Source organism: Anoplopoma fimbria, chromosome 2 (assembly GCF_027596085.1).
Source record: "Anoplopoma fimbria isolate UVic2021 breed Golden Eagle Sablefish chromosome 2, Afim_UVic_2022, whole genome shotgun sequence".
NCBI lineage: Eukaryota > Metazoa > Chordata > Actinopteri > Perciformes > Anoplopomatidae > Anoplopoma > Anoplopoma fimbria.
Genome location: NC_072450.1, coordinates 13,672,628 through 13,694,190, shown reverse-complemented (window position 1 = coordinate 13,694,190; position 21,563 = coordinate 13,672,628). Strand labels below are relative to the sequence as shown.

The following is a 21,563-nucleotide window of genomic DNA, read 5'->3' as shown; positions in this document are numbered from 1 at the left end:
GAGGAATATGTTAGCAGTGGTTTAAATAGCGAGGCAGCCTCGAGCGGGGATGTCAAGATCAGATGTCAGCAAAGCGTCGCGGGTCATGTGCGATCTGAAGACGGACACTGAACGGACTAACACCGGAGAGGACGCTTTGGCGGATTAATTGAATGGCGGAAAGATTTCGGAGCGAAGGGCGAAATCAATAACAAATGTAAGTAGGATTGCTGGCTTGTACAGTAACCTGTCATTGGTTGAATATCAAACATCGTAATAGCCTATATATATATATATTCGGTATTAGGTATTAGGTATTAGGTTTTCCTTAATACTATGCTCGGCTGTTTGAATGAAGCTGCGGTGCAGACTGCAGAGCCTCACCCCGTGTGCAGATGTTTACATGTCGCCTCACAGGCCACACTTGATACTACAATCACAACCTCGTGTTTTTCAGCTTCAACATAGGCGTTTTCATGTATGTATGTATTTATGTTGCCTATTTATAGAGGATAAGGTCAGACATAGTTAGAAATAAAAAAGAATCTTCAAATCCCCTTGCAGCCATTTGGTTGTGTCAGTAATCCCAAAGTGTAAAACTGCTGCTCCAGTCACATTTAATAGATGTAATGTTCATATAATCTGTCTGTAAATATCTTCATCCTCTCTGTTTATGTGTATCAATGCCTGTGCTGTAGTGAGAGTTACATTAACTTAATTTTAATAAACAAGCCTCTGTGGGGTTTGAGTGTTGTTGCTCACTCGCCTCAGGAATAACAGCAGCTACAAGGTTCCTTTACTGTTGTAGTACAACACTGAAAGGGCATTGCATTACATTGAATGGCCCTATGTGCGTTGTCTCGTGATTGGCTATTACATAATGGAGAAGCATTGTGATTGGCTGGACGACTGGGCAAGGCTTCGGCTGTGTGTGTGTGTGTGTGTGTGTGTGTGTGTGTGTGTGTGTGTGTGTGTGTGTGTGTGTGTGTGTGTGTGTGTGTGTGTGTGTGTGTGTGCATATCGATGGCCCCATCTGTTTGCACGTGGTCGATGTTGACAGTGATATCAGGTCTGGGTCATGTCCAGGAGTGAGTGCATGTGTGTTTTTTGTGAGACAAAGAAAAAAAAAAGAACAAGGGGTCAAATAATTATGCAATCATTGTCAAAATATAGAGTTATAGAGATTAAAGGGTCAATGCAACCAAATGGCAAAACAGCAACATTTACATATTTTCATTGCTGCGGTATCTAGCTATACAGGTACTTTTTCATTCATAGCATTGAAAAACATTTTATATTCCAAAAACAGTGTCTTGGTTAAGGTGGATAATCCACAGACCTCAGTGTAAACAGTTTAATTGGAGCTACTTTCTACTGTAGTAAAAAATAAATATAGGAAAAGCAAAGCTCATTGCACAGCTAGATATCACTTACGTAAGAGAAATGTTTTTTTTTTTTGTTATTTGGATTGACTCACCTGTCCAAGTCCAACATATTAAGGAGGCACAACTGTTTATTTTTTAAGTACATGTGATTGATTGTCATTTTTGTTTACAGTAAATACACCTTCAAATATAATTAGATTTAATGTAAGCAGGCGTACCATGAAGCTCAGTCTGGACCAGGTGTATTCATTGGTTTAATAACAGTGTAGTAGTGAGTTCTGTAAGTATGGTGAGCAGGTCTGAACAAGTCTGATGTTAAGATTAAGTGTGGCTCAGATGTACAACAGAATAATGCTGGGTCATGAGAGCAGGAGAGTCCCAATCTGAGATTACCAGTAATTGATGGGTGTTAACAAATCATCCTCTTCTTACTAATGTTCTCACATGGTTTGCCAAAAACTAAGGCCATCTGTCCTCTAGGCACGCTGTGATAATGTGTGTGTGTGTGTGTGTGTGTGTGTGTGTGTGTGTGTGTGTGTGTGTGTGTGTGTGTGTGTGTGTGTGTGTGTGTGTGTGTGTGTGTGTGTGTGTGTGTGTGTGTGTGTGTGTGCGTGTGTGTGTGTGTATGTTGTATCTGAGACCAGTATCTGAGTCAGCACAAACAGGTGGCAGGTGGAGATTTGAAGGGACAGTTTGTTATGGAGATAAAACAGTGATGTCATACTTTGTGCCTGTGTGTGTGTGTGTTTATACATTTGTCCTTTTTCCAATGCTCTTCTTAGTGTTTTGTTCCCTTTTCCTTTGAATGACACCCGTCCAACTCATTTAGCAAATTCTGATGTTTCACATTAGCAATGGTTTCACCCTTGCTTGAAGCCTAAGTAAACACTATGGCTGTCAGTTTGCTAAATAAATAATTTATTATATTGCATTGCACAACAGTTGAAAGTGGATTTAGATGTTTTGCAATGTAAACAAAATAATCTAAAATATGTGTTTACCACATACTTTCACTGATGCCATACCTGCAGATGCTACTATAGGACAGTTCGCTGGTGTTAAATGTAGTCCAACATGTACATTGTAAATAATTAAATAGATTTCTTATGTTTAAGTATTTTCATGAAAGAATGAAATATCTACTTATCTATTAATAAGTATAACTGTACTATTGATTTTTTCCTGGACGCTAAATGTATTTTCTTACTGTTCTCTCTCTCTAAACACCAAATCAACAACCACCCATCTCACAGCCCAGTGAATGCATTTTCCTGTCTGTGTCTCTCTCCAGGGCCATGTTTGGCATTCTAGACAGAGGGCATTAGAGGCTGTGGATCCGAGAGACTGGCACAGCACCACATGATTACTCTTGTCCCAGATGGAGTGTGTTTGCATTACATAAATATACAAACCATCTTCTTTTTTTATTTTTAGGAAAAGCTGAATGTTTTCACATCCATGCACCCACATACCAATCACAAACCTTGTGCCTTAGCAATGCCACAGGAATACTTGAATTGTTTATGGTTTCAAACAAAGATGGCAAGGTTGGCTGCGTGTGTAGGCAGTAATTGGACTCAGTGGATCAATAATGTATTTTAATGTGGCAGGAAGGCCTTACATAAAACATCTCATCTGTCAAGAGTTTGATCCCCAATAGTCAATAGGTCCATTGAAGGTGATTTGCCCTGCCTGAGTGCATGGCTGTGCAAATGTAGATAAAACCTAATTTAATGGACAAAAAAGAGAAAAAAGTTGTCTCTGTAAAGTAATCAACCAAAACTCTCTCTCCCTCTTTCCTTCTCTGTCTGTCTCCAGTTACAGACCATGAACTATGTGGGTCAGTTGGCGGGCCAGGTATTTGTGCAGGTCAAGGAGCTTTACAGGGGACTCAACCCTGCAACACTGTCTGGATGTATAGATGTCATCGTGGTCCGGCAGCCCGATGGCTCCATGCAGTGCTCCCCCTTCCACGTACGCTTCGGAAAGATGGGCGTCCTGCGGTCTCGTGAGAAAGTGGTGAGATTATAGGGTGCTGCCTCCCTCACACTTTCACTCTTCTTTTCGTTTTCTTTTTTGTACTCCAACACTGTTTCTCACACTTGTATTCTGACAGCAGCATAAAAGCAAAGGCAAATTAAAAAATAAAAACTTTTACAAGTTAAAGTTTGACATTCAAATTTGTAGATACTTTCATGACAAATTCACACATTGCAGCAAAATCCGGACGATATTTTATGTTTAATTTATTTAATGTATTTCAGCAGGCCAGAAACTATATTATACTGTCTGAGAATCAAACAGTAATGCATTACAACTCTGCATTACAGTACAGTTAAAAGTTGAGCACACAAAATACAGTAATTGCTATTTGTAATACATACTTACAGAACTAACAGTTTCTGATTATGGTGACTCAAAATCCCAAATTGGTTTAAATATGTTAATTTTTAAAGATTATTGTTCTCTCCTGCAGGTGGACATAGAAATTAATGGAGAGCCAGTGAGTTTGCACATGAAGCTGGGAGAGAATGGAGAGGCCTTCTTCGTCGAAGAGACTGAGAACACTTTGGTGAGTAATAACTGACAGAGTAATTAGTCAGTTAACACGAACAAATATAGGAAGGAACATAACTCACTGACATCATAAAGGCTGAGCTAAAATAAAACAAAAAGTCTTGTTATATGATGCATATATTATGCATTGCCAATAGTAGCTCAGTAGCCATCATAGTTATTTTTTCCAATGTTTTATTCAGGTGCACTGCTGTTATCAGCCACAGAGTTCAGGGTTCAGTCCCGCACAAAAATAAAAAATATATGCACTTACAGAACTATATGGAATGGTATGCGATGAACTATGCACCCAGAAAACACATCACTCATTCATCCCTTCATTCTAGAGTCCAATGACAACGTGACAATGTAATCTACAATGTGAACGGTATCTTGGTTGTGTATGAACAGATAGGATAAAGAAAAAGTACTTGACAAACATCCAATCCATTTTATAGTCTTTGGTCACTGTTTTGCTCCAATCTTCAAAATACTCAGTTAAACTAGAATCATACAGTATTTGCACAATAAAAAAGCCCCAGCTAAATAGTTTTCTATGCAACAGTAATATATCATATTACATGGAAGTATCTGCCGCACAAATAGAAATACATCAGAAAAAAATCTGTCCTGGGAACCTTTCCTTTTGAGTTGACAACTGACTCTGTAAAATGAAAGGCAAGGGTTCATGGGAAGTTTGAGAGTCAGGGGCATGAGGGGGAGCACTGTTGTGAAGGAAGCAAGGATCAGTGGGGAGCATGATTAGAGTTGGCTATGTTTCCCAGCTAGGAATTAAGAGGAATATTTAGTACTCTGGAAGATCTAATTCCTAATCTGCGGAATTACATTGCTGTAATTCTGCTTTCATTACTTACTGTCTCCGTCAGCGATTGGGAGTATTTCTCCAACAGTCGTCCCATTGGTGCTGTTTGGAGTGTGTCCTGCAAGAATATTGTAATGCCTCAGTCCTCAATGGATGGGGAAATAAAGTATGTTAATTGAATGCCTTAGACACTTTTTCAAATTCAAACAAACACTGAGAATTATTTGCAAATTCTCTTTGGCCATGTATCTCTTACTGTTTGACCCCTCCGTCAAAATCCTTGACCTTACTTTTCTCCGCAGAGTGGAAAACTACCAGAGGGTTATTTATAACTTTGCAAATTTCACCTTCCCTATAGTCGGTTGCACATGGACTGCACAGCCCATTTAGGCAGACAACACTTGCAATAGATACTTTACTGTACAGTACTAAAGCACAGATAAACATGTAACAAATGAAACACTGTCAGATATGGCAGCTTGATGATTGCCACAGTATGGTCTGTTTCTGTATCAAATGATTTATCTTCCATCAGTGTTTTTGCTCCGTCTGTCTCTAACAGTTATTGTCTCACCGTTTTGAATGAAAAAAGATCAACAACATTTTTAAGGAACTATTTGGCAGCAAGCCAAATCTTCTTTCCCTTTTCTACCACACATCATCTGCTCTCTCCATCTTTGTTGCTCAGGGGGTAAAGTTTAATCTGAGGATATGTTGCAGCTTGTGTAGTCGATCCTGCACAGGAGACATTAAGTAAATGTTTCAGCAGAAATTAATCTTCAGGCTAGAACCTCAGGAATCTCTGAATGTTTGGTAATAAATCCACATGCTGTAATTCATTTCAATGTGGTTACATTGAAAGCCTCTCTCTAATAATCTAAGTTATTACAGTATGTCATCTATTCTTGCAGTGTAAACGGAAGTATTAACAAATGCTGTATTGCTGCTCTGCTTTGGGGGTGACGTGGATTTGTCTTAAAAAATAGAATTCATAAATGTCACATTATTCCCTTGATGCTGGTAGATTATGTTTTTTGCAGAAAACCATAATAATAGAAATAACATGTTAAGTTTTGAAATGAAGAGTTATGTTAATAGATTAGTTAGAAGATTGAGACTGAAGCATCCAAAAACATTTAAATGAAAGCTCTGAACAGATGAGATGTGACCTGGCATAGTGCCCATCTTGAGCTCTGTCCCTTTTTCTCTTCCGCCAAAATGAATTGATCTGTTGGATTGTGTCACAACACGTGCACTGCGATGCATGTGTCAGTCTGCAGTCTTTGGATCATCTCTATATCTTTTCCTCTGTCTCTTTCTGTCATATTGTAGTGAGACTGTGAATCTGTGTGATTTCACTAATCTGAGCTCAAACCCAAATTCCAAACAGATTATGTTGATATTTTATACACATATGCATATCATATTTTTTAGCCAAGCTTTTGGCTCCAAGGATGCTGATATCTATTTTAGCAATGTTGATATTACACGGACTGCATTGCAATTTTGTTCAGACACTCATCATTCTCATACTTTCCCCCCAGCAGCACCAGCATGTTTACATTTGTTGTAGTAGCTATTGATTTGAAGTTAGTATTTAGTTATTTTATTAATATTTAGTGTTGTTTAATTATTCTAGATGTTTAATTATTTAGGTTATATTATTTGATATATGTAGATAACTGATAATGATTCGTTTAGTATAATTGTTTTTTCTTGTTGTGTAGCAAACTTAGTGTTTGGTTTGTTTATGAACTGGGTAACACTGTGGGCACCTGCATTATAATATAGGAGTAGGCAGGTACATGATGGGCCTGTGTTTTTTTTACCAGAGCAGCAGAGGCAGCGACAGGATTTTCTTTGTTCATCTGTTTGCTTGCATGTTTTGTTTTGTTAAATAAATCATCAGAAACACAGAATCCAGTACGGAAAATGCATTTATTTGCCTGCGTAAACCACAAACCCATGGTGCATCAGTGGCCCCTTGATTTGTTTTTGATTTTTCCGACAAATGGCCACTACATTTGTGGTTAAAGTTTAATGTCTCAACAACTATTCAACAGAAATAAGGTCTGCACATGCATGTCCCCCTCAGGATGGATTGTAATCACTTTGATGATCCTGTGACTTTTCTTTTAGCACAATCGTCAGGTTAAAATGTAAAAAATACCTGCTAAACTGATTACATTCCAATCAGCCTCAGCTTTATTTTGTTTTTAGTGTTCATTAGCAAATATTATCATGTTAACAAACTGAACTTGATGGAAATCATGGTATAAACTTTATACCTGCTTAGAATCATCAGTATGTAAGCATGTTGACATATGGGCATTAAGCTTATAGCACCACTGTGCCTAAGTACAGCCTTACAGTGCATGGCCGAAGACTCTTTGTCTTGTTCAGCCATTCTAGCAGCATTTCTCAACAACTACTTAATGGATGGGCCTGACATTTAATAGAGACATTCATGGTCCCAAGAGGCCCCTTTCACAGCAGCCGTTTTGACATGGCATTGCAGGGTAAACACAGGTGTTATTGATAAAGTGAATTATGATCCCATTCTATTCAGTGCGTCACAGCCATTCCAGTGAGCCAGCATGCAGAGAGGGCCCTGGCCCACCTACATAAATGGAGCGGGGAATTTAAGTTTACTAATTACATCTAGTATATACCCTGCAATGACATGTAAAAATGTCTGCTGTGAAAAGGGCCGAGTGGATGAAGCCAAATGGTTTTGGTGATCCCCTGACTTTTCATCTATCACCATTTTGTTCCCCAATTTTTATTTTCAGTCAAGGTTGTACTGTAATGGTCCTTTCGTTTTGTGGTCTAATGGCAAATGCTTACACGCAAAACATTTTTGCCGGCTAAACATCTGTAAGCATTATCATTGTGAGGATGTTGCCACGCTAGTATTAGCATTTAGCTCAAAGCACTACTGTGCCTAGATACAGCAGCTTTACACACACTTTTATTTTCTTCTCCACTTTGTCTTTGCAATCTTTCCCAAATGATTTAATTCCAAATTTCAATTATTTTACATAAAATACGGTTAATTTCAGTTTGATATGCAAGTTAATCATCATTTTTGACGATATCAACAACCTTATATGATAATGTCCCGTTTCTATTTTGACAGGAAAAACTTCCATCCTACCTAGCAACGTCACCCATCATGTCAACTGGGGCAGAGTTAATGGAGTCTCAGTTAGGCAGGGGCTGTTCTCGTCACCATGGTAGGCCCTGTTGAAAAAAAAGATTTGTGATTATGTTTGTGTGTGCTTTAATAACAGTTTTCATGCCACTCTATCACATCACATAGATACCATCCCCTGCAGCTCACTTCCTGTCCTGAGCCTAGGACTGCAGCAAATCGATGGCGGCATGATCAAGAAGAGGAGGAAGAAGAGGAGGAAGACACGGCTAGAGACAGGCGGTGGAGGAGGAGGAGGGAGGAGAGAGGAGAGCGGAGAAGAGTTCTCAGAGGACCAAGATATGTTTACTATTGACTTGAGTTCGGACGAGGAGAGAGAGAGTGACAACAGGTGTGTATGTTAGTGTACAAGTGACGGATAGTTTGATTGTTTGTTTCATTTTGAACATTTTAGGCTTTCACGATTGACAGTATAACTCGTATGTTTGAGCCAACAGTTGCTGTCTGATGTAAATCTTTACAATTAGGAGTTTGAAAAGGCTTTCCCTTTAAGTCATTTTGTTGTTATGTTGTTGTTGGTGTGTGTGTGTGTGGGTGTGTGCCTGTGTGAGAAAGAAAGAGAGAGAGAGTGAGTGATGGAGACAGACGTTGACAGAGATTATTAAATGTCAGTAACATTCTTTCATTTCTGTGGTGAACAACTTTTATCAGCAGTCAATTCTGTTTGTGAAGCAGATGAGCTGCTGCCCAGTTTGTCAGTGGATGTTCCAGCCATCTAAAAACGGCATTAGTATTTGTACCGCATGAATCAGAAGAACAGGAGTTAAAAAAATGCCTGAGGACATTCTGTTAACACTCAAATTGGAATTTGTCCATTTATAGCGACGTGGCTCTGTGGGTTGGGAATGGAGACCACTCAAGGCCGTACTGAAATATCTCAACAGTTCTTGTATCTATGCCATGAAATTTGTACAAACAATCATGCCCCCTTTAAGATTAGTTATAAAGACTTTGGTCTTACCCTCACTTATTATCTAGCGCCAACATCAGGTCCAATAAAATGTTAATGACATGAATATTGGCACCTTTAAAATGAATGTTCCATCTATTTTTTGTAATGCCCCCTCTGTCTAAATTCAGTAAAATCATTGCGATGGCTGAGATAAAATTCTTAGGAACAATTAAGATAGATGAGAATTACTTGATGGTTGAGTCTACATGTGTGTGCATGTTTGTGTTTACGTATGTATCCCTTTGATAACCCGCTCCAGGGATTCGTTCCCACAGTGTTTTCTGTCTCTTTAAAATAATGGCTCCTTTTTTAGGAAGTTAACCACATGTTAGGGTGGGAAAATTGCCAAAACTTTTAAAGACATAAAATAATGTGTGTCTACCTCATGTCATAGTTACTACTGTACTATGTGTGGTTACAGTCAAACAGACTGACATTTTCCAAAGTAAGGACGAGATAAACTCTTCTTGGGGACATTTTTATGATTATAAATAAAACCTCTTGTTTGACCTTATTTGGACTTGCTGAGACACCATGTATTTATATAGTATGGTGGGTGCACAGGCTGTGAAGTAATGTGTGTATGTATATAAGTGACATCTCCCTTCATGACTGTGTTTTTGTTCAGGCTTGTGTATGGTGATCAGGGGTCCACAGCCAACACGCACACACACCCCAGCACTGATTGGATCCGTCCACAGAGGTATTACTTTGACACAAATCACATTGAGATACACACTTTATGATGAACTTGTTCTTGTCTTTTTAAACTCTTCCTATCCTCCATTCAGTTCTTTTTTTTACTCTATTCATATTGTAAAAAGCATTTTTAATACATTTTGACCAGATAGTTATCATGATTCACTGTCTCTCACTCTCTCTTTCCGTCTCCTCCTCTTCTTTTTCTGTTTTGGTGTTTCTTTCTTTGTCTTCTTATCTTCCTGTAGTCACATGAGTAAGGATACTCTCTCAATCCCTCCACCCTGTGGTCTGTCTATGTCGTGTCCTCAGAAGATTTCTCACTTCTCCAGCCCTGTTAGGTATCATCTTCAATTGCCCCCTCTCTAAATGCTTGAAATGAAATAATGCATTAATGAAAGAAAAGCTCACAGTTTGCTGGAAACAGATACAATATTTGGAAATCATTAATTGTATATTAGAATTTCTGCTATATTTTATTAAAGTATTTAGAATTTTATTATGATTGTTGAAGTTACTTTATCTGTTAGAATATGGAGTGCAAATGGATATAACCAAGTGTCTTTCTCTTTCCCAGCAGCCCCGACAATTCTAGGTCATCAACGCCGAAGAGCGACTCAGAGCTAACCAATCAGAACAAAGACAACCCTGAGATGATGTGGACCTGGGGGGAGCTGCCACAAGCTGCCCAGGTATTTACACACACACACACACACACACACACACACACACACACACACACACACACACACACACACACACAAACATACCTACAGCAGAAATCACCTCAGCATGCTTACATATTTTATTCAGATTGTCTAAATCATATGCATTTTGTATTGGTTGTACATACTAATGAAAAATTTCACTGCCATAAAAGGAACATTTTAAAATTTCAGGGGATATGAAGCCACTGCCAGCAGCCTGTTAGCTTAGCTTAACATAAAGACTGAAAACTACCAACACCTCAAAAGCTGATTGTTTAACATTAATAATATAATAAGCAGTAACCGGGCAACCAGAGGAGATTTACAGAAAGTTACTTGACCAAGAAATAGTCAGGCACATTGCAAACCATAAAATGAAAAAAAAAATGTACACCATTGTTTTTGCACAAATTAAACAAATGAGATATGATGTGTTTTATTAGTGAGCTTTAGAGTCGCTGTTAGGTGGACAGTCGAGCTGTTTCTCTGTTCTCCTTTTTCTTTATGCTAAGCTAAGCTAACAGGCAACATATTTACCATGGGTGGTATCAGTCTTCTCATCTAAAAGAAGCAAATAAGCATATTTACCAGAATGGAAAAATAAATGGAAATAAGAAAAAGTAAGGGTAGAAACATACTTGAACACACAAAACAAAAATATTGTGTAACAAGTTTGATCTCTCTCTCTCTCTCTCTCTCTCTCTCTCTCTCTCTCTCTTTCATAGCCATCCTTCTTGAGTTCCCTCCAGAAGCAAGACCCTGCCACAGCAGTCTCCATCCCAGTGTCTGCCAGCACTCACTTCAGAGCCATCAGTGACACTGGACCCCCCTCCTTAACCCTCTATGCTCCCCAGTCAGGGGAGACTGCTGCTCATGTTGAGGACAAAGACACTGAAGAAAGCAAAAATAGAGCCGGGGTGGAAATACCCACTCAGATTGGGGACAGGGCTGGAGGTGAGCATGAAAGCTTTATGGGAGAGAAAAATTATGTTAATGTCCAAAGTACTCTCTACAATTTCATAGAATTACATTACAGCCTAAAATATTAAAATATATACAGTACCAGTCAAAAGTTTGGACACACCTTCTCATTCAACTACTTTGAAGAATCTAAAATCTAAAACATATTCTGGTTTGTTGAGCATTTGTTTGTTTACCACATAATTCCATATGTGTTCCTTCATAGTTTGGATGTCTTCAATATTAATCTACAATGTAGAAAAAAAGAAAGAAAGAAAGAAAGAAAAACCATTGAATGAGAAGGTGTGTCCAAACTTTTGACTGGTACTGTATGTAATTGTGTTTTTACTCATCACCTTTCATGTATTGGTAACATCTCTCTGTCATACACTTGCACTTTAGTGACCTCCAGTGGTTTGTTTTTCCATGTTTTCCATGTGATTTCCGAGTGAATCGCCTGAGACTTGTTAGCATTTCCATGGATGAATCATAAATGAACAGAACAGACGGATTCGAGTGCATTTTAAAATCCAAATTGAAAGATTCTAACGTTAACCTCACTTATCAATATATCCTGGTGACCCATGAGCTTGTTTTTATGCTTCCCTTTATTCTTTACTCTTGTTTCTTTCTCTAGCCAGAGAGGTGGAAAGTGTTGGGCCATCATGTCCAGAGATGGAGGGTCTCACAGCCTGCTCAGTGTCTCCCAGGATTCTCCTTGATCATCTTGATGAAGGTGGGAATAGAGGAAGTCCCATTAGAAGAACTGATTCACCATCAAAGAGGAAAGGTATAAATGCACTTTCTCAAGCATACATGAACAAAAGTGTGCATAAATTGTGAAATAAATGTTTTACGCAATTTTTGAAAAGAGGCCTGAAGTTTATGAGGAGATCCTGAAGTTGTTTATGCCCTTATTCTGCTAATGTTAAAACACACTATCCCACAGAGGGCTGCAAACATATGGTTTGAGTGAATTAGGGATTTAATATTGGGCCTATGTCATCCATAGTGCCGCAGGAACTGCTTTTATTTTGAAGTGTTGTTTTGACCAAGATGCCATTTGTGTATGGGGCAGTGTCTGAGGTCAAAGCTGCATGTAGTAATGCATACAGTGAGAGGACAACAAAAGATTTTCTTGAACACAAAGTGTCTATATGCTTCATTATCATGCTACTGCTACTGATGATGTTAAATATTGTCTATTATTAGAAAAGAGAAGCCAACACCTCGGTGCTGATGGCATATACCTGGACGACATTACAGAGCTGGAGCCTGAAGTAGCTGCTCTCTACTTCCCTAAAAGGTTCAGTAACAAACATTTACATAAGTAACTTCATATAAGCCTTCATACGAGTACAAAACATATTCCATCCAAATAAAACATTCCTACTGGATAAAGGGCTTTCATGTGGTGTTATTCATCCTCTGGCTGCCACCATAGAATTTTTTTTGGACAATTTTTGTGATATATGGCTATAGCTAACTATCACTGCATTATATTACATTACATTTATTTACTTAACGCCTTTATCCAAAGCGACTTACAATGATTGCATTCAACCACATGGGTACAAGGGAAAAAAAGTGCAAGATTCATAAAAGTACATCAACTCAATCAAATACGCTGATCTACTTCAAGTGCTACATTTACAAACAATAAGAGATACAGACAGAGGTTTTTTGTTAGTTTTTTATGGGTCAAGGTACAGTCTGGACGGATGAATTTTCAGTCTGCAACTTATTGTAAATACTTGCAATAATTTATTATTACAGTTAAATAATTGTGGTGACCTTAGTTAGCTGATGTAAACATAAAATGTGCTGCTCTTCAAAACTGTTAAGGTACTTAAAGGCACTTTAGGCTAGTGTTTATTACACCATCACAACAATATTTTTTCAGAGATGTATGTGTGTTAGAGCATGTGTTACTCTCTTTCCTCAGTGACGGAGGCAGCAGCTCAATGAAAGGGGACTCCGAGATGATGCTAATGATGGGAGTGCGGAGCGCCGATCAGTCCCCACTGTCAGTGGGTAGCAGTGGGATGGACAGCGGCGTAGACAGTTTGTCTGACCAAGTAGGGGACCTGCCTCATGTTGCCATCTCTTTGTGCGGAGGACTCACTGACAACAGCGAGATCACAAGAGGTAGGATAAGTAATGTGCAAGGAGGCAATGACAGAAAGGAAAATAAAAGTTTACAGTTCTGTTCAGTTTGAACGTTTTCCCCCTTCTTCAGGTTTAAACACGTCCGTCAATCTGTGTATGTTCTTGCCTTTGTATGTACTGTGTCTGTGTGTGTTTCATGCCACAGAGCAGTTCCAGGAGAGGGCAATTTCCTACCTGCAGTTCTCTGAAAACCCTTCTATTATCGACGACCCTAACCTGGTGGTCAAGATAGGAAACAAGTATGTACTCATGTACTGTATTCAGCACCTATGTGTGATACACATTAAGACTGGCACCACGCCAAAATTGAGCTTTCAAAGGAAAAGTTAAACGTTTTAGGAAATCAATCATCACAAAGACTAAAAAAGGGATACATATATATATGTGTGTGTGTATATATATGTGTGTACACCTATTATTCCTCAGATAGAAGTCTGAGGTATAAAGAGGCGCTTAAAGCTCCCTCTGTCATCTGTTTTAGGTACTACAACTGGAACACGGCAGCTCCTGTCATGTTGGCCATGCAGGTCTACCAGAAACCACTGCCACAGGTAAGACCACCACAGTAATACATGAATATTTACCTTCATTTGTTTACAGTTGACTATATGTTTTATGTTATGAGTTTATGGATTCAGTGGGTGAGAAGTTCTCATATTTATTTGTCTTAAATTACCCAGTTGTATCACCAAAATGTATTTAGTGTATCATACGTCATAGTAATCATTAGCACAAAATGGACCCTCTCAGATTTATATTTTTATGCAGCATATTACAATACTTTGTTATTATTACTGATGCAATACTGTGTACGCAGCATTTTCATGCAGTAGTACTGTACACAATGTTTGTAATCGTTTTGTATTTAAAATCAGAATCTGCAAAATAAGTAGTCACTACAGCTCTGTGATAAATGCTGTGGACTAAAATAATTCTCTCCAAAATGTAATTAGGTAGCATTTTAAAGTACTGTAGTATGACAGGTTGCAGCAGAAAAGAGTGCACCATCCCCAAGTTACATAGTTATTTGTTAGTGCTGTTCCATGATCATTTGATTATTATTATTAAAATGAAATGCTTGGGGCTACAACAAGTAATATGATTATTATTTGGAATTCCTTAATAACTATATTTTGTTTTTAAATTCTTTAATTTGATTATATTATCATTCATTTGTTGGGTTATGTTTGGTGTCTTAAGTGTTCCACTTGCATCCCCTGCATCACGTTCTCCTGTGCACTCCCAGCATTTTGCATTTATTAACTATTATTAATTCTCCCTAACCTGATGTGTCACTTCAGTGTTGTCATTTACCGGTGTCTAATCTTTGTTTCACAATAAAAAGCAAAGCAAATGCTACCTGATGTGCATTCACATTTGTTTCTGGCTCTCATAATAATAAATAATCAAACTTTTCAGTTATTGTTGTACAATACAAATTATATTTGATTATCTACACGAATTACAGTGGACAAAGCATTGTTATGGATACCAAGATGCGGAAGCTCACATCAAAGCTGCTAGTCTTATACCATAGTGAAATATGGCTTTAAATCTGTTTTCCTAACACTTTAATAATGTCATGTCTTTATCCCCCCTATTTTTTCCCTTTTATTTAAATATTTTCTGGCTCCCAACATCTGTTTAATGTTTGTTTGTACCAAGTGTTGGTGTTTGAGTTATGTGTTTTCTGCGTTTGGCCTCTTCTCATACTGCCTCCCTGGCCTGTTTGGCTCCAGCCCTTCCCAACCCGTATGAGGTTTTCTTGCTTTGCTTCAGTGTTGGTCAGGGCATGTCTTTGTCTGTCTGCTTGTTTTTTTCCATAAATTTTTACCACTAGCAACCACATCTCTTTCTATTCTTCCTTGTGGTGTGTCTTTGTGCATTTCCCCCACTGCTCCAGTCACAATCTTCATTTCAGGTTTTACTTTGCAACCTTTGCTCTTTGTTGTGTGCCATTGAAAATCCACCCGTAGCTGCCTTCATTTTGGTGATTTAGTTCGAGTTGTGTGTGGTTTTCTGCTATGATCTCTGTTTTTGTGCTTTTTTTTTTTCATTTGTTTATTGGTTTACCTATGTTTTGTGCTTCACATCATTTTGAGTTTTTTTCTATCAGTTTTGAGTTACATTTTCAGTCAGTTTTGAGTTGTATGTGAATGGTTGTCTCCAGGCCTCAGTGGAGAACATCATGAAGGAGAAGATGCCAAAGAAAGGAGGACGCTGGTGGTTCTCATGGAGGAGCAGGAACAGCGACTCCAAATCAGTAAGTGCAGAGATGCACACATTATTAATGAGCTTCACGTGAACACATGCAACAATGTTTCAGTTGATTAAACCAGTTGTGACCTTTGACATTTGTGCACTTTAGGAATCAGTGACAGATACAGGAGGGGACAGTGGAGACAGCTCTCTCACTATGCCCTCAGGAAACGGGTAACTTCAGACAATTTGTAGCTCTTTTTTCTTTTGCACTTTTTAAATCACCATATTTCTCTCTCAACATTCCTGTTTGCTTCAGTTTTCATAGTTCCAACAAGTTGGTTGTATTTGATTTTTCAGGATGAAGGATGAGTCATCCTCTAGCGATGAGGACCACAGATTGGCCAATCAGGTGTCAGGATCTTGCCCGTCAGAGCTCCTTGTGAGTTCAAGCAGCGTCTGTTATAAGAAGACTCTTCGGCTCACCTCAGAGCAACTGGTATGTATTACTACTGTTGGTTTTAGTATTATTTATTATTTATCTTATACGTTTTTCACACTATTGAAAAGCAAAAATGTGGACAAAGTACATACATTACTTATATAACAAGCCTGGATATGTTGTCTTCCATTGGACCAGCTTCTCTCAATCACGAAATGGTCACAATGGAAGGAAAACATGTGGCTTTATGGATTATAGTCTCTATCACTGCAAACACTGGAATGAAAGATAGTTGGCAACATTAAGTGTATCTTTCATTTAAAGGTGTTATTCTAAGATTTTGTTTAAGGGAATACACCATACGTTGTTTCTGTTATTGAATTATGTTCCTTGCCCTTACCTTTAGTTTAAAACGAGCCTAACACTGAAACAAACACTTTTTAATTTTCCTTCTTTCAATCTATGTTGTGTGTTTGTTTGTGTGTGTGTGTGTGTGTGTGTGTGTGTGTGTGTGTGTGTGTGTGTGTGTGTGTGTGTGTGTGTGTGTGTGTGTGTGTGTGTGTGTATGTGTGTGTGTGTGTGTGTGTGTGTGTGTGGGGGGGGGGGGTTTACAGGCTAGCCTGCAGCTGAAGGAAGGTCCTAATGAAGTGGTGTTCAGTGTGACCACTCAGTACCAGGGCACCTGTCGTTGCAATGGCACAATCTATCTTTGGAACTGGGATGACAAGATAGTCATCTCTGATATAGATGGTACCATCACCAGGTAAGGGAAAGCAATATATAGAGATGGTCTCCCGTTCACTGTTATTGGCCAATGGGAGATTCACAAGCCAGGCTTTAACAGTAGAACATTCAGTTTCAACTTCTCACCAGTAGATGTTAGCCTTTACACAGATTTGGTGTTGGTGGTTTGTGTCTATAAGTTTATCTGTATTGATTGTGTGGTGTTGCCTCTCTTGTGTCACGCTGTAGGTCAGACACCCTGGGTCACATCCTTCCCACACTGGGTAAAGACTGGACTCACCAGGGTATCGCACGGCTCTACCACAAAGTCAGCCAGTGAGTGCTAATTTAGGGATTTTTTTTTTTAATCAACTAACGTGAATCATAGGCTATCAAACTGCCAATATCTGTGAAAGAGGTCATTTGGCATGCGGATAAGAGGGCACTCAACATCAGAAACCTCCCTTGCACACTTATTGCTCGTGTGTCGTTGGTTAAGTTACTGCATGCCAGTTGTGGGATGCGTTGCTAAGGTTTTCTACCCCTGGTTTAATTCATTGTTTACTTTTTTAAACTGAAATATTTGTAATGGCATCATTCTAACGATTCCTTATTTAAATCTGAGTGCACAGCTAAGTATAAACTCTCTCTTTATGTGTGTCTCTCTGTGTCACAGGAATGGATATAAATTCATGTACTGCTCAGCGAGGGCCATTGGCATGGCTGATATGACACGAGGCTACCTGCACTGGGTCAATGAGAGGGGAACCATGCTGCCAATTGGCCCGGTGCTGCTCAGTCCGAGCAGTCTTTTTTCTGCCTTGCACAGGTAAGATACACACCAAATTAACAAAAATGCTACTCTGGAGTAGTCGGAATTCATATGGCCTTGAAGCCAACTGAAAATATTGAATAAATGTTACTTTAATTTGGTGTTATTATATTGTTATAGCAATAATATATATATGCACAACAATATCAATTAATGCTGATATAGTAAATTCTATTTGCATATATATCTATAATTATTAATATATTATATATGCAAATATATAAATATTAATATATTAAATATCAAAACCTACAATTTTAGGGATTTTCATGCTTTTACTAATCTTAGTCTTTTTCATCTCTTACCGATGAATCCCTTTCAAAACCCAACTGCATGGGAAATTGAAACGTCTTTACAGTGGCGGTGTAACATTTGTGTGATGTCGTGTCATGTTTTGTAGGGAGGTGATTGAGAAGAAACCAGAGAAGTTTAAGATTGAGTGTCTCACAGACATAAAGCAGCTGTTCTACCCCAATACTGAACCTTTCTATGCTGCTTTTGGCAACAGAGCTACGGTGAGACTGCTGCATATGAACAGACACAAGCATGTACTTTCTCTGTAACGTGTTGGTTCTTCTTGCTTTTGGTAGTGATGCTCATTGTTTGTTTATGTGTGATTTCAGGATGTATATTCCTATAAGGAGGTGGGAGTTCCTCTGAACAGGATTTTCACTGTCAATCCCAAGGGAGAGCTGATACAGGAGCATGCCAAAACCCATATCTCCTCGTAAGCTTTATTCTCTGTTTCATTCGATTTCCATCTATGTGATCTGACTCTGGACACATGTGTGTACAGATGTTCGACGTCTGAATTATGCTAAGTCTGTAAACATATCTGTGTCTCCCTCTCAGCTTTGGGCAACTGTGTGAGATGGTTGACCATGACTTCCCGGTCCTAGATCTTGATGAGGAAGCAGGCGTCCCTTGCTCTGACACTTTTAAACAGGGCAGCTGCTGGAGCGAACAACTTCCTGATGGCACCAACCAGGAAGAAGACCCACAGCCACTTAAGACAAGCTGAGAAAAACCCATCAAACTCATCATGTATGATGCTGCATACAAGATTGTGGTCTGTGGTTTAGTGATTCATCGTGTAGTCAGCAGCCCAGATTCAGAGTGAAGGTGTTGGTTATTTTAGAACAAAAAACGTGTCCAAGAACTTTATCTGATAAAAGAATGAACCCCTGGCTCACTCAAGGATCAAAGACTTTACTTAAGATAACTATTGATTCAGAATAAATGAATGTATTTTCAATATCCCACAAAGACAAACCACCTTGCCATCAATGAACAGTGAAAACACAAGCAGAAGTTAGGGTATATTACAAATAAGACTTTTTTTTATATAGGAAAGAACAAAAAAATGCTGTTGAATTTCAACCCTTGTTTGTGAGTGAGGCTAACTCAAAGAGTGCTCAACACAGAGTCAAAGACTCAATTATCACACATTTCAAAGTGCACTGACTCACAGCCACACACACAAACAGATACACAAACACTTAAGTAAAATAATGTAAAGGCGTTCTATACAGAATGCACAACATTGCAATACATTACTAAAATATCCCACTGCATGATTTTGAGCTTCCTCAAAAATGCCTTTGACTGGTTCCGATTCTCTCCATCGTCCCACACCACTCTTCATTTGTGCTGGTTGATAGAAAAACACATATAATTATTAATATTTTGCACTTGTATGGCTTGCATAGACTGTTATCAATATTGGGTCATCCCTTCTCATATCACCTGATAACCAATCTTTTTTAGAAGTCTAGCAGACATTCTCCCAACTGGCTTCCACAATTAATAAAAAATATATAAATTACATGTACAAGTCAGCTTTTCGAAACTCAAACCTGTTGGTGCATCACTCATTTTTGTACCTTGTTTAGGTAAAAATACTTTCTGTTTAACTCATTTTATGCAATATATTCACCAAATAGTAAGAGGAGACTGGACATCTTGGCTTTACCTTTACCAGGTATGTATCTGTAGTAATCTTTTCTGACCTCAACTGCAATGGATACAGCAAAACACTTTGCTCCATAAACACCATGTAACCTTACATAACATTACATTACATTACCTTTCATTACATTAAAGCCATCCAGAACATGCAAAAATAGCACAGATAGTGAATCTAGTCATCTTTCTGTGCCAAACTCCTTTGCAGGTCCAGCTATACGTGTGTGGTCTTCTGACCGTGCTACTGTGAAATATGTGGCTCTGGCACATTTTCTTGTGTTCAGTGACAATACACTAGATAAATGCAGGGCAATGCAAATAACTTAAGTCTGTGTTCTTTCTGTCTGTTTTTATACAGGCAAATAAGTGAACTCCAGTGATATGCTAGAATGTAGTATATAAATCAGTCAGAGTGTATGTTATTACATATAATTATGTATAATGACTAATGCTCATCAATGCAATTACTACAGAAGCCCATACAGGGCTATGGTCATATATTTTAAGTTTTGAAGGGTTGTTACTACTCAGATCAGTATACTTTAATGCACAGCACTAATCTGTCATGTAATTGAGCAGTATAAATGCAGTATATTCAAATACTGTACAATTTTCTCTTCACAAACACATCTATTTTTTTCTCATGTGTACATACTTCTTTATTTGTTATCAAATGTTTATGTTTTTATTCATTGATCAAATAACATCTACTGTACTGCATTTATGTGAGATGGAAGCCTGTGTGTATTTTCTATCACGTCTAACTTAAAATGGGAAAACCACGGTAAATAATGATTAACAGTATTTTTTGGAGACTATATGAAGTGAACTCTAAACAAACAAACTATATATTTTCTAAAATACTTTGTTACTGGTGTTCATTGAAATGCACTTGCAACCATTGTATTCTTTACTGTGAATTTGTTCTTAAACCGGCCACCTCCTGTTGCAGGAATGGCAGTTTCAGCATGAAAAGAATACTGTATTATATATTGCAGTTTTGAATGCCCGACAGCTTCAAGAAAAGGAAAAAGATTATGTTTGTACCTCTCTCAAGATTTTAAATAATCGGAAAACGATTAAGAAAAATGAAAGTATGATCGGAATGCAAGAAAACTGATAACAGAGGAGCCCCCTGACAGTGACTGAGTCTGTTATACTGCTAAATACTTGTGCATAAGATAGATATGTCTGATGCTGTACTGTGATTTACTTTAGCTAAAAGAAAACTAATGAGGAATTAACCTTTTAAACTGTTGATGTTCACAGGCCTTTGGGGAGACCACTGTAAATTGTGTAAAAGCAAACTGTGCAGAGTGCGCATGCTGTTGTAAAGCTACGATGCCTAATTACGTAGATAGTATGATCACTGTCTTGTCACCTGATCTTTGTACGGAAGTGCATTGCTTTAGTATTGTTTTCAGTCTGTCAAAAATGCCAAGACATTTTACCTTGTAATTATTTTAGCCAAAAACCCATTGATCTGTGTGATGTCACTTTTGATACTCAAAAGATACTTCTTCCTTGTAGTCTTGTAATTATAGTATAAAGAACTCCTAATTGTGTGATAAAATATTTTGATTTGTTTGATGATTATCACCTGATTCTTTCTGTGAAAGATCTATAAAAAACTCTTGACCAGTTATGCAGTCTGTCTCTGTGTCTTTGTTTTCTGTCCCATGTAAAGATTATGCCCTCTGCAGCAGCCTACCGAGCAGTGCGTGTTACAAGACATTGTTAACTACATAGTTTCAATAAATCTTTACGATGGACACATTTTTGAAATACACTCAAAGTTGATTGCTACTTTGTTTTACGAAGTAGCAATCACCTTTTAATATATTTTACTTTGATACATTTGAAACTTTGTTGCTAATGCTTTTGTAGTTTTATTAATGTACTATTAAAAAAAGACTTAAAAAAAAAGTCTCTGAATACTTCTATTCCATGGGTTGTAA

The 21,563-nt window shown here is 38.2% G+C and overlaps 1 protein-coding gene across 3 annotated transcripts; it reads left to right on the top strand.

Annotated features, from left to right (window-relative positions):
* Positions 1 to 63: 63 nt before the first annotated feature.
* lpin1a (lipin 1a) lies at positions 64 to 21,242 on the top strand. 3 transcript variants are annotated; one of them, XM_054612915.1, is made up of 23 exons: positions 64 to 196; positions 3,183 to 3,383; positions 3,841 to 3,936; positions 7,883 to 7,979; positions 8,066 to 8,288; positions 9,538 to 9,612; positions 9,857 to 9,949; positions 10,189 to 10,300; positions 11,041 to 11,269; positions 11,913 to 12,065; positions 12,488 to 12,581; positions 13,221 to 13,423; positions 13,590 to 13,683; positions 13,926 to 13,995; positions 15,615 to 15,707; positions 15,813 to 15,877; positions 16,004 to 16,142; positions 16,700 to 16,848; positions 17,058 to 17,144; positions 17,485 to 17,637; positions 18,041 to 18,155; positions 18,264 to 18,367; positions 18,493 to 21,242. In XM_054612915.1, the coding sequence occupies exons 2-23, from the start codon at positions 3,192 to 3,194 to the stop codon at positions 18,659 to 18,661; spliced, it is 2,805 nt and encodes a 934-aa protein (XP_054468890.1). In that variant the 5' UTR covers positions 64 to 196; positions 3,183 to 3,191; the 3' UTR covers positions 18,662 to 21,242. The 3 variants fall into 3 exon arrangements, with proteins under 3 accessions (XP_054468890.1, XP_054468883.1, XP_054468898.1); XM_054612908.1 differs by having other exon boundaries at positions 10,186 to 10,300; XM_054612923.1 differs by lacking the exon at positions 9,857 to 9,949 and having other exon boundaries at positions 10,186 to 10,300.
* Positions 21,243 to 21,563: the final 321 nt, after the last annotated feature.

Bases quoted from the DNA above. Each gene is read 5' to 3' on its own strand.
- lpin1a (XM_054612908.1), top strand. From the start codon at position 3,192: ATGAACTATGTGGGTCAGTTGGCGGGCCAGGTATTTGTGCAGGTCAAG. The intron at 10,301-11,040 runs GTATTTACACAC...TCTCTTTCATAG, and splicing joins AGCTGCCACAAGCTGCCCAG to CCATCCTTCTTGAGTTCCCT. The intron at 16,143-16,699 runs GTATGTATTACT...GGGGGTTTACAG, and splicing joins GGCTCACCTCAGAGCAACTG to GCTAGCCTGCAGCTGAAGGA.